Source organism: Lactuca saligna, chromosome 5, assembly GCF_052625555.1.
Source record: "Lactuca saligna cultivar CGN05327 chromosome 5, ASM5262555v1, whole genome shotgun sequence".
In the NCBI taxonomy this organism is placed as follows: domain Eukaryota; kingdom Viridiplantae; phylum Streptophyta; class Magnoliopsida; order Asterales; family Asteraceae; genus Lactuca; species Lactuca saligna.
Window position 1 is genome coordinate 189,789,467 of NC_136421.1, and position 13,213 is coordinate 189,802,679.

Consider the following 13,213-nt stretch of genomic DNA (forward strand, 5'->3'; position numbering starts at 1 on the left):
AAAAATTCATCAGATTGAAAGTAGCATCTTACCTTTATTTACATGTCAACTTGTCGATTTGCTTACAATATATTTTCTTCAGGTAGTTATATTTTTATATTAAAACGTTAAGAATCTAAGTAGTTTATTCAAAATATAAAAATAAATTAAAAAGGTTAAAAATACAAATGAATAAGGAAACAAATTGAATTATTTCAATAATTAAATTCAAAAATTTAGGATTGAAAATCTTATATCTTGTCTATATAGAACAATTGCAATTTTGATTTTATAACTTAATATTCTTGAAATATTTGAAACATGAGGGACCATAATTGAACAAATACCATACTACAAGGTAGTCATAAGCAATTTTCACTCTTATAAACAACGAGGAAGCTATCACAACTTCTTAAGTCAAAAAGTCTTCAAATTCGTCTTCTCCAAAACTGAAACCCCACAAAAGACGTCGTCGATTGCAATCTTTTCCACTCTACAACACCATCATGGCTGCCAAATTGAAGATAGCAGGGGCGTGGTCTGGTGTTTTAGAGGCTGAATTGGAAGCATGGACTGTACCCTTACTGAAAGAACACATTGCAAACCGATTGAATTGTACGAAAGATTCTATTAATCTTATATGTGCAGGGAAAGTGTTGCGAGATGATAATGGAACCCAGAAGTTGATCGAGTTGGGCGTGAAGAACAATTCTAAGATTTTGGTCACCAGGGTTTCACCTGATCAAGGCAAGGAGTTGATCGCTGAAGAGGAGAAGTCTACGAGGCTTCAAAGACTCAAGTTCGTATATCTTCTATGTTTTGATCATCATTTTGTGCTTAATGATCATCTGGTTTACATGATCGCATCATATTTTCTTAGGGTTTCGCTGATCTCTCATTGTCATTCCACTATGCTTTGTCGTTGTAAATTTGGGGTTTTTTTTGTGGTGGATTGACGTGACACCTTGAAATTTACAGGGCTGCAGCTACTTCACTAGCCAAGAGACATGCTGATGGATCGTTGCCAGTTGATGATTACAATCTTGAGTTGGAGAATCAAAGTGGTGAAAAAGTGCAATTGGGCTCTGAGAATGATCAACGGTATTAATAATTTAATCGATGGTTTACTAAAATTTTGACTTTTTATCATTTAATTAGCAAAATTCTTAAGGTTTGTATATTATTTAGGAATAAATGCAACAAACATCATTTCACTTTCATTTATTTGTGTATTAGAAAAATGGTAAACTGTCCCACACCACATCTGCCTCAAGATATTTTTGTTTATTATAACATCCTACTTTCATTTATTGTATTTTCTTCCTTATGAAGACATTATCCTTTGAAAAATCTACCCTGTTATAACATTATACTTCAGCTTTTTACTTTGAAAAATCTATTCTTTTATAGAAGTAAAATTGCTTTGTGTTTGTATGATATAGGAATCAATGAAAGTGAAATGTTACAATAAACAGATCTTTAAAAGTAGTTTGCTATATCTTGTATTTAACCTTCTTATTTATCGACTCTAAACATAAATCCCAATTTCACAGTGCACTAATGATGGGACTTATGTTTCATGGAAAAGCAAAAAGATTGGTTAAAAATAGAAAATATGAAGATGCTGTTGAGGTTCTAGTTATGGGGGAGGTTAGTTTTTGTCATTCTTTACCTTTTTTTTCTTCTTTTTGTGTTGCATTATGGGACCCACAAAATGAAAATGTTAAACTTCCACCCGTAAATGAAATATATGGATATTAATCTAAGTGACTTTTTGTAGGAGGCTTTCTCACTATGTGATTCAAAGGTTGTTGAGGTAAAACCATAAACCAATCATTACTTCTTTTAGCTTTCTTATTCAAGTCTTTGAGTATGTTGTTAAAACTCTTTTTACATCTTTTATTTTTTTGTTTTTGTTTTCAGCTAATAGACAATGTCCCAATACTTCAAATAGACATGGTTTGGTGTTATTTTATGCTCAAAGACATTAGCAAACTATCAGTAGCTGGAAAACGCCTTGAAGAAGCTCGAAAAGGAATTGAAAGATCTCATGGGAAGGAATCCACTCGTCTTAGATTGCTTCATGGGAATTCACACCCTGAACTTGCATTGTAAGAGACTTCATTTAAACCATGTTCTTTCTTTTTTCAAGAAAATGTAAATGAGGGCAAATTCCTAAAAAGTTAGGGGACTTCATGGAGAAAGGAAAGCCTCTTCATCATGACTTTCTTTATTAAATTGCTCTTTTTAGCATCAAGTAAAAAAGAAACACCTGTATATAGCTTATCCATGGTTGTTTCTCTTTAGGATAAAATGACATAATGGGTTAACCAAATAACCTGGCTTAATACATTCAAATACCAACCCTTTACCTATTTTCCCTTCTTTTTTCCTCTTAACTTAAAAATGATGAATCTTGTTAAAATTGAGGAGTATTGAATGTAAGGGTAAAATGGTCACTTGGCCTCATTCAGACAGTTTAAGCCAAAAAATCTGGCTTAATACATTCAGATACCAACCCTTTATCTGTTTTTCCTTCTTTTTTCCTCTCACCTTAAAAATGATGAATCTTGTTAAAATTGATGACTATTGGATTGGGTAAAATGGTCATTTAGCCTCATTCAGACAGTTTAAGCCAAAAAACCTGGCTTAATACATTCAGACACCAACCCTTTATCAATTTACCCTTCTTTCTTCCTCTCACCTTAAAATTGATGAATCTTGTTAAAATTGATGACTATTGGATGTAAGGGTAAAATGGTCATTTGGTCTCATTTTTTTTTACAGTTTGTCCATATACATATGATGCTATTTTTGTGGTATAGGCACTTGAGATTGGAGTTACTGGAAGGTATAGTAGCATACCATAGTGGTGATCTTGAAAAAGCTAAGAAGTCACTAAATAGTGCTAGGGGTAAATACTTGAAGGTATGTTTTCAATAATTTCTGATTTCAACATGAAATTAACATGACATTTTTCTATAATTCAAGTGTCGTGTACTTTTATGTGTGTATATATCTACTTATTTATTTATATGTATTGTTTAATTCAGCTTCAAGTTCCAGATGAGGAACTATCGATTTTAATGGGAATGGGATATGGGGAAAAAGCTGCAAAAAGGGCACTTCGCATGAACAATCAAGATGTTGAACGTGCTGTTAATTTTCTTGTTGAAGAAAAAGCTAAAAAACAACAGAAGATTGAAGATGATATTAAGCGAAGAAATGAAATCATGTAAGTAGTTTAATGGGCTTTTGACAATAAAGTCCTTAAGTTTGTCAAATTTGTAGGTTTTGTCCCTGTGACGATTTTTTGTTCTTTAATGCCCAAAGTTTGCCAAGTTTTTTTCATTTTTGCCCTTGTTACATGTAATAGCAGGTTTCCAGGGACTAAACCGACAAAATTTGACAAACTTAAGGACTTTGATGTCAAATTTGAAAAACATACTTAGGGTAAAAACATAAAAGATATGTAAACTCAAGGGTTTTTTTTTGCAAATTTGAAAAACATACTTTGGGTAACAACATAACTGATTTGTAACAAGTGAAAAAATGAAAAAACCTGGCGAACTTTGGCCTTAACACACAAAATTGTCACAGGGACAAAACCGACAAAATTTGACAAACTTAAGGACTTTAATGTCAAAAGCCCTATTTTAATTCCACAAAGGTCCAACATTTCATTTCATTTGAGGCAAAATCGGAAGCTAAAGACTTACTTACCCCTTTTTTATAAATGATGTTTAAAAAGTTTTATTTTTAAAAAAAATTATGATAGAATTGGTGAAGTGAAATAATGGATAAACTATATAAAGTAAATGAGGGTAAATTTATGAAACTTGATATGGGATGTAGGGACAAATAAAGAATTTCTCATTTTCTTGATAACAAAATTTCTTAAATTGAAAAACACCAAATTACAGGGAGCAAAAGAAGTTTGGAGTTACACCACTCAGGAAAGCTGTGGATCTTCAGAAGTTAAAGGAATTGGTATCGATCGGGTGAGTTGCTTGAATCAATCTAAATTTTTAGGATTAAATGCAAGAAATGGCAACATACATTGCTTGAAATATCTACTCATTTATACCAAAAGAAAAATATTGAAAGTAGAATGCTATAACTGGGTAGATCTTTCAAGTACAATGCCTTGTTAGTTAACTGATATATGCTTCATGGTGTTTGGCAGTTTTGAGAAAGAACTTGCTGCAGAGTCCCTTCGAAGGAATGAAAATGAAACCCAAAAAGCTCTAGACGATTTGACAAATCCAGATACCAATTCTGATATTCAGGTAACATTTCAGGCATAATTTTCTTTATATATATATATATTTTTTTTATCACTCCAACTTCTTTAAAGAACAATAAGAGATCTTCTAAACCCGAAACTTTTGTAGCTTTTTATCGAATCACGAAAGAAGAAGAGACTGCGTCAATCTGGAGATGCCGCAATCGAGAGACTCACTGCCATGGGTTTTCCAAGAGAAACAGGTGAGCCTCTTTATTTCCAATGATGAGGATAAGAAGGGCATTTACGTCTTTTGCACAAACAGGAGATCAACACTGATCCTCTGTCCTACCTTGTTTCACCTTTTCGGGTAGGACAAAAAAATTGCAACTTGTGTCCCATTGACATCGGTCTCAGTCAAATGCATGCCAAACACAGTATAAAAGCCATATCAGGCATTGGACGAGACTGAATGTCCATGTGACAAAAGTTGCAGCTTTTTGTCCCACCCAAAAAAGTGAAAAAAGGTGGGACATAGACTCATTTTTGATCTATCTGCAATACCACATCATCGAAAATAACCCTAGAAAGCTTGAGCGCACTAGATTCAACCCGAGACCGATATCAATAACACAAAAATTGCAATTTTTTGTGTGATATCTCATGCAAAAGACGTAAATGCCCTTGAAAATGGCCCTATAAATGATTGCGTATTGTTTTCTTTCATAACATTTATTTGTTACTTTTTGTAGTTGTGGCTGCTGTTCGTGATTATGGAACTGAAGAACTGGCTCTAAATCATCTGCTTGAGCAAAGTGCACCGAATGGGAACCCAGGGCTCGTTGGTTCGGATGTTGGAACCAGTAGTGGCTCAGTGGGTGTGGGTCCCAGTGAAAGCATGCGGATTGATGGAGACACATTGGGTGGATTTGAACATGAAATTGAGAGGGATGTGGAAATGGAAGATGAACTTACAGGGGATTTGCAACAAGAAGATGCGTTTTCTGATTATGACGTGGAACTTACAAGAGAAAGTGAAGCCATAGAGGAGTACTCGGCTCTTGTGTTGGTGTAATTACTGATTACTAATTATTGAGAACGTGATATATGCATATACATGATATGATCTTTCTGTACATATGGGTATCTATACCAGTTTTAGTTTCAAGTGATGTTGGATGATATAACTTTATTGCTACAAGGGTATTTTTCGTATTTTTCTATTAGATAAACGAGTTTGTTGATATATGATGTGCGTATGAAAGTAATCAACCAAAATACACTACATATTTTTTTTAGAGTAAATTGTAGAAACGGTTACATAATTGCACTCAAAGTCGAATTTTTTTTTTTCTTAATATCTCATCCACGTGGTCGTATTTTATTGCACCGAAGGTCCTTTTGTTCATATTCCAGTTGTTTTCCATGAATACGTGGCTCACACATAATGGCATAAAGTCACTTCTCTTATCTCTTAATGAAAGTTTGTATATATGAGTATTTTAGGGTGTGTTTGGCCTATCTTTTTGAGGGATAAAAAGAACTTTTAGAAAAAGATAAGGGGAAAAGATGTTTGGTAAAAGTATTTGAAAAACAATTTTTGGGAATTTGATATAAGAAAAACTGACTTTTTGGAAAAGTCAGGAATTCCTAACTTTTTGTGACTTTTCCTAAAAGTCTTTTTGCCCCTTAAAAAGATTAGTCAAACACCCTTTTATTCACCTCTTCTTCATCCCAACATGTATAAAAAAATCCCCACACAAAAGAAGCCATGGTGCTATGCTTTTGTGGAAGAAATGTTGTGATCATAACATCCTAGACATCAAGAAAACCAACTACAAGATTCTGGTCATGTCCAATAATGGAGTCCAATTGCAACTTCATTAGGTGGTTTGACACATAAATGTAAAATGTGCCCAAGGCCTATAGAGGTCATCCCTGGTTTACTCAACCCCAAGAACATTCTACAAGATAAAGTGGAGAAAACGAAGTTTAAAATGATGATTTGGAAGATTGTTTTCATATCTAATTGAGTCTATGGTTAAAAGGTTCGCTTTAGTAGTTGGAATGATGTAGGTCATGGGTTTATTTTAAATTCATGTTATGTTTTGGTGATTAATAGAAAAGATGATCATTGAAATAAGTTTAATGCAAAGTGTTGATCCTGTATTTTTATTTATTTATTATTATTTTTTATTGATATTAAGTGCAAATTGTTGATAATGGTTGTATTTTGGAATCCTGTATTATGAATAACGATAATCGACCAAGTTGATCCTTTAATGGGAAAAGTTGGCCCCGGAAAGATTTGATATTTTGGGGGTTAGGGATTTCTTTTTAAAACCAAAAGTCATTTTTATAAAAGTTCTTTTCTTAAAAGTTCTTTTGAAGAGTAAAAGTTAAAAGTTAATTTAAAAAAATATTTGGATGAAATTTCTTGACTTTTGAATGTTTTTTACCTTTTAAAATGCAAAAATCACAAAAAGATACAACTTCATGATTTTTGAAAAATCTTCTTTTTCTTCTTGACAAAAGGTTATTTTCAAAAGTTCTTTTTAATTCCCAAATATCTTTGAATCTTTTTAACTTTAAAAAAAAAAAACTAAAAATCAAAAACTTATTTTAAAAACAATCCCTTCAATAATGTTAAGTGTATGAGTTCAATCGAGGTATCCAGCCATATAAAACTAAAAATAAGTGTAATGAAAGCACATAAAATGGACATTGCATCAATCACACCAAGATTACACCAAAACTATGCATATAGACATATTTTAACCAAGTAAAACCATAAACTTACTAAAATTATCGTACTAGAGTTTCATAGCGTCATGTAAACAAAGCCAAAATACATGACAAATAAGTAAATACCATTGTTCGAAAGTACACAACCATATTAGTTAACTAACAAGTATTCACCCTTCCTTCTCTTAGACCTTCTCCTCAAATTTCCTTTCCATTATTGACTTGATTACCCTTTCTCACTCGTAGTGGTGGATCTAGTAATGGATCTAGAAAAATATATGTTATTCTTGTAACATGTGGCGCATACAATTACTAACATGAATATTGGTCCCTTTTAACTAAAAACTCGCAATGCATTATTTAAAAACCATCCAAAAATTAAGAAATAAAAAAATAAACACTTAAGAAAGGATAAATACTAAAAGCAATCAATAATTAGTTGCGTAATCATCATATAAAATCAAGGTTGACAAAATCAAAATCTTATTTAAAATTGTTTTCAACTCTACAAGATCGAGATTGAAAATCAGCCTAAAGTCGAAGCATTTCACAACAATAAACTAGTTTGTTTTTTAGTAAAAAATGTAATTACATATAATTGATTTCGAAGAGATTAAAATTTTGATGATAATATTTAGTATTAACTATCAATTGTTTTATAGCTATGGAAATAAATAAACATGTCTTTTAGACTTCAAGCCATAAAATAAATTTTTGATTGTGCCACTTGTAATTTATGTAATTTATGTTGACGTCTAGATAAGCTTTTTTTCTTTTCAAATCCTTTTGTTAAAATTTTGTTTAATAAATTATACAATATTAAATGATTTTTATAATTTGATATATATATATATATATATATATATATATATATATATATATATATATATATATATATATATATATATATATATAAAATACAAAATTCAATAAAAAAAAAGAAAAAAAACCAAGTTAGACTTAAAGGCCCAAATCAATTTCTTAAGATTCTCAAACTCACAATAATACAATCAACAAGAAGTACATCTCATGGCAAATGATAATCTATGACTATTTGCCACCAAATCAAACTACCAATAGGTATGCATATATTGTTTTAAGATATGCAAACATAATAGCTAATATATAACATTTTTTATTTTAAGAAAATAACATACATAGGAAAACTTTAAGGGTATGCAATTATGCATCAAACCCAGCATACCCTTTTGATACACTAGATCCGCCCATCCTCACTCGCTTGACTTTTACACCAACTTGACTGCTTTCTGCTAGACCTCCTTCACATTTACAATCTCTTGTATTATGATCATTGTGTTGAGTTTGATGCAATCAACATATCAATTAAAAACAACATTGCATGGAGGAAGTTGTAAATCAAATTTCATCAAGCGCAAACCATAGATCCAATTAAACAAGGTTTTACCATCTATAAAAACTATGAGAGAATGTCATTATAGTACAATAAACTTGGATGTTTTGTTCGATTTGAGCAATAATGTTTTTATTTATTTTGGCGCAATAGACTATGTGTACATGTCAATTAAGCCATTATTGTTAGTTTTTAATCATTTCTCCGTTAACTAGTAATTCTAAATTATACGAATGACCCTTATGGTTTAAATTTCTTTCGTAGTTGGTCCCTTACCAGCTATGGTTTAAATTAGAAGACCAAAACTACCATATTTTTGAAACTCTGGGAACCAAAGTGTAACATTATGAAATATAATAATTAACCATAGATAATCATCTTTTTACTCCTCATGTCTTTCACGCCTCCTTCTCGTCTCTATGTTGCCTCTCTCTTATGCTTCACACATCCCTTCTCCCTTAGTTGCACTACCTCCAACCTCCTCTAATATTCTAGCGTAGTCAACGTTACCATGAATGTAACGTTAGAGTTTGATGTATTTAAAGATATAACACTATCCTTATTCAGATCTCAAAATATGTCTCAGGTTGAAGTCTAATAGAATCCGATGTATATTGTTCAAGAATCACTCAATGACATCAATCCCTGAAGTGCAATTCTCAAACTAGACCAACCTACTATTCTGTCTCATGAACACATGTGATTTGTTTTGGATCTTCCACTAAGATATGTCAATCTTATGGATGTCTACAAAAACCTTCACAATATCATGGCATATAACCACTCCCATGAAAATAACATGAAAAGTTGGAACACAATAATGCTATATGATAAAACAATGCTCCAAACTATTAAAAAAATACTAAAAATTGTCAATGTTCTAAATATCCAATATACTAAATATTAGTAAAAAGCTATAAGCATTACAAAGTCCAATGCATGCTTTATGATTCTCGTGTTTAATTTGTGGGCATATGCTTAGCAAACAAATATGTAAGGTTCCGATCTCTATGAACTTTTATGATTGCAACCTTATTTGAATCAATAACCTTGCGAATGTAGTGATACCTTCACTTGATATGTCAAGACTTCTTGTTACTGTCGTATACTTTGTTATCATCATAGCTCAACGTTGTCGCAATATATCTTCAAATGATCCTGAATGTTAGGCAGACACTACTTTCTAGTTCACAATGAAATTGCTTATACATGCTGCCTTTTGAACTTCCTCTAATGTGCCAATATATTCTGACCTTGTTAGATTACACAATCGTAGTATGATTGTAGATTCACCAATTAAACACACCCCATATTATAATCATAATAAAGACGTAACTAGATTAGAAGCGAGGATCATATTGATCCGTATGGAAACTAGCAACAATGTGACATTTGACATTTAACTATTCTTTTATGTCTCCAAAAACCATGGACATGTCTTTAGTTCTTCTAAAGTACTTCTTAATATTCTTTATTGCATTCCAATACATTTCCAGTCAAGCCTTACTAAAAATGAATCGACATGCTTAACATATACAAGAGATTGGATCTGGTATATAACATGACGTAAATGATAGATCTAATAGAAGCATATATGATGACTCACATAGGTACCTACTTATTGGGTTTGAGGGACATTGAGAATTGTTTAAAACAATCCTACGTTGCATTGGTAGGTTTCTACGCTTGGAACCATGCATCATGAAATGCTTCAAGATCTTATCAATGTATGTACTTTGAATGAGACCAATAAGTCGCCTTGATCTATCTCAAAGATCTTGATTCCAAAGTTAACAATGTTTGTTTCAAAAGTGCGAGGAAAGTAACAACTAATCTTAAAAGCCAAGTTAAAGTTTAGCATTCCAACTCAATGTTTTCTAAATGTCTCAAACTCCTTTATCTTTAGTCTTCTATTATATATTAATCTGAGTACATGTCAAAATACAAGAAAAAAACTTTACACATGATTTCTTAGAATCATACACTTTAAGAAAGAGTTTTTGATTGTAATATGATACACCATCATAAGTACAAGATACTTTAACAAAAACTAGATATACAATGCATATATAACTACTTTCAAACAGAAATTGATAAACACTATTTGCTTTTATTTATCTATATTTTTCTTGAAGATATAAATAACCCTATTCATCAACCACTGTTTCACTTATTTATAAATACTTTTTAAATAACCACATTAATATCCTTTATAAATTTGTCCAACAAAAATTTGATTTGTTATTTAATATTTTAATAATTTATACAATTCTTAAAATTTTATGTAGATCTTTTTATAACAAATTGAAAACTACTCTATAAATTATTGAATAGTTTACTTAATAGAAAAATACAAACGAACTAAATTAATGTATACTTGTCTTGAAATAGATGTGCATATTATTTGAATTTTTGAATTTCCTCTTGGGAAGAGTGTAGGCCTTAATTACATTTTCAAAATTTGAAAATGCAGATCCAAAGTTTCAAATACATCCAGGTCAAAGTAAAGTTATCACAATTTACCCCTAACTTATACACTTTTTGCAATTCACACCCAACAAAACCCTAGAACACTTCTTGTTTCAATCAAACAAAAACCCTTGGCCCCGACACCCAAAGGAATCAAGCCTTTCGAACCCTAACCCCACAATTCCTTTCGTTCACAGTCTCTTATCTACTCTCTCCCTGGCTTTGTTACCGTTACACATTTCTTAAACCTTCATCCGGTGGAAAGTATAAAATCTTTGGTTTTCAAGTCGGTTGTCAAGTTAACTGTTGTGGGTTTTCGCAATGGAATTAGTGAAATCGTCCAGCTCTGATTTGGGGTATTTACAGAGAAAAATGGCATCTCTCGCCGGAGCGATGGCTTTTGAAAGCCTTTTGGCTGCTGAAATTTCTATTGCTTGCCTCGTCATGATGGTACAAATAATTCTGAATCTTTTACTTTTTCCTTTTTTTCCATTTTGGGTTTCAAAATCACTGAAAATTTTGAAGCTAAATTGCTAAATTCATGGTCTAATTGACTTTTAGTTGTATTTGTTATAATTGGGGTTTTGCTTCTAGGGTTTAATCTCTGTCTTTCATGTCTTTTGGTTTTACGCATAATTACTGTGTTATTGGCTTATTGCTTTTGCTTACTGTGTTAACTAATTGGGTTCTATAGATGCCCACCATGTGTTTGATGCTTGGATCTTATATTGTTTGTTACTACGAAGATAGTTTTTGCCCTTTTAAGTTCCTGTTTAACTTCTGATAACGAGACTTCAAAGTTTTAAGCTTTTATGCTAATTGATTCTTCCTTCCTTTGGTTTTCCTCTACTTCTAAAGTTAATAGTAACCGACTTTCATCTTTGTTCAAGTTTCCAGATTAATTGAGCGATCGACCTTTTTAAACCATTTTCTTGGAAGTTAACCATGTTTCTTGTGAATAATTCTCACATTCAGTTCTTTTTTGTTTCCATTGTGAAGTTGGGTATGATGAAAAGCTCAGAAAACCAATAACGCATAAAGCTGATTGTTCTTTTAGACTTTCAAGCTTTTTTAGTTTTGAAAATAATTATGTTTCTTAAGTTGGGTTATGAAGAAAAGTTCATCTTTTCACTTTTGAGTTTCAAAAATTTTATATTGTTGCCAGCTAGCTTTCCATACACTCAACATCAAGCTTGTCTCCCTTATTGCTGTTTCTTTTTTGACTTAATGAGCCCTGTTATTTATTTATTTATATTTTTATAATTTGGTTCAATTTTATCATTAGAAAATTTGTGTTTTTTTATTATGCAGATGGGACTTCTGCTTGAAGATGGAAGTACATTGCCAAATTTGATTGGAAATGATCAAAGGTAGTAGTATTCAATTCACACACACTTTCTGTTTTTATAATCTGGAATTTTTATAAAAGTTGATTTTTTCTCTTACAGGTTTCCTTTTTCCGAGCTTAACAAGAAGAGTTCAACTGAACTTGAAGCAAAAGATGGAAGTGACACAGAGGATGATGATGAAGAAGAAGAGAATGATGCAGAGGAGCCAGAAGATGATGCTGGAGATGAAGATTTCTCAGGTGAAGAAGAAGCTGGAGATGATGATGATGATGAAGCTGATGCTGAGGAGGATCCTGCTACTAATGGGAATCAAGGTAGTGATGATGATGATGACGATGATGATGATGAAGAAGATGATGATGATGAGGATGATGAGGAGGAAGAAGAAGAGGAGGATGATGATGAGGAAGAACAACCACCAGCTAAGAAGAGAAAGTGAAGCTACATTTGTTGTTAGATGGGGATGTTTTATTATCAAATATGGAGTATGTAGTAGGAATGGTTGACTTGTTTTATTTTATTTTGGTTTTTGTCTTTTTTTTTTTTTTTTTAATTGTAGGATATTTAACCATCTAAACCCTTGTTCGTAATGGTTATCATATTTTCATAACTTTCAATGCATAATTCGAGTTGGGGTTCGTGTGAATTTAGCTTGTTAAATGTTTCTTAGTTTGTGTTTGTTACATTCCACTAGTGTTGATTGAGTGTACAAATGTTCTAAGTTTTTTTTGATGATAAGGAGGAGGAATTTACAACTTTTGCTCATACAAGAGATCGAGAATGTTGTTTTCTTGGTGTTTTAGATTTTTGGGTAAAAAATAGTTAGAAATTGGTTCATCTTTTAGGATAAGAGTATCTCTAATGTGAACTTTTTTATATAACTAGATTATGACCTGCGGTAAACGCAAGTAACACATAAAAAACATATAAATGTCTACAAATATTGCATAATAAATAAACAAAAGTATGGTTATTGATATTATTGAAATGTATAAAAGATACATTGAAATCGATAAATATTTATAATCGTTGAATAACCTCTTTCTATACAAAACATTTTTTTACCTTCTTCGT

General features: G+C 31.6%; 2 protein-coding genes across 2 annotated transcripts; both read left to right on the forward strand.

Moving 5' to 3' along the window:
• The first annotated feature begins 399 nt into the window (after positions 1-399).
• Positions 400-5,419, forward strand: NUB1 (ubiquitin-associated (UBA)/TS-N domain-containing protein). The gene is made up of 11 exons (XM_078957898.1): positions 400-778; positions 958-1,080; positions 1,533-1,629; positions 1,760-1,795; positions 1,903-2,090; positions 2,805-2,907; positions 3,033-3,214; positions 3,903-3,980; positions 4,166-4,268; positions 4,374-4,467; positions 4,957-5,419. The coding sequence occupies exons 1-11, from the start codon at positions 486-488 to the stop codon at positions 5,277-5,279; spliced, it is 1,620 nt and encodes a 539-aa protein (XP_078814024.1). The 5' UTR covers positions 400-485; the 3' UTR covers positions 5,280-5,419.
• A 5,527-nt stretch (positions 5,420-10,946) lies between these two features.
• Positions 10,947-12,785, forward strand: LOC144998572 (uncharacterized). The gene is made up of 3 exons (XM_078958318.1): positions 10,947-11,240; positions 12,102-12,160; positions 12,239-12,785. The coding sequence occupies exons 1-3, from the start codon at positions 11,112-11,114 to the stop codon at positions 12,576-12,578; spliced, it is 528 nt and encodes a 175-aa protein (XP_078814444.1). The 5' UTR covers positions 10,947-11,111; the 3' UTR covers positions 12,579-12,785.
• Positions 12,786-13,213: the final 428 nt, after the last annotated feature.

Bases quoted from the DNA above. Each gene is read 5' to 3' on its own strand.
- NUB1 (XM_078957898.1), top strand. From the start codon at position 486: ATGGCTGCCAAATTGAAGATAGCAGGGGCGTGGTCTGGTGTTTTAGAG. The intron at 779-957 runs GTTCGTATATCT...TGAAATTTACAG, and splicing joins ACGAGGCTTCAAAGACTCAA to GGCTGCAGCTACTTCACTAG. The intron at 3,215-3,902 runs GTAAGTAGTTTA...ACCAAATTACAG, and splicing joins AAGCGAAGAAATGAAATCAT to GGAGCAAAAGAAGTTTGGAG.
- LOC144998572 (XM_078958318.1), top strand. From the start codon at position 11,112: ATGGAATTAGTGAAATCGTCCAGCTCTGATTTGGGGTATTTACAGAGA. The intron at 11,241-12,101 runs GTACAAATAATT...TTTATTATGCAG, and splicing joins TTGCTTGCCTCGTCATGATG to ATGGGACTTCTGCTTGAAGA. The intron at 12,161-12,238 runs GTAGTAGTATTC...TTTCTCTTACAG, and splicing joins TTGATTGGAAATGATCAAAG to GTTTCCTTTTTCCGAGCTTA.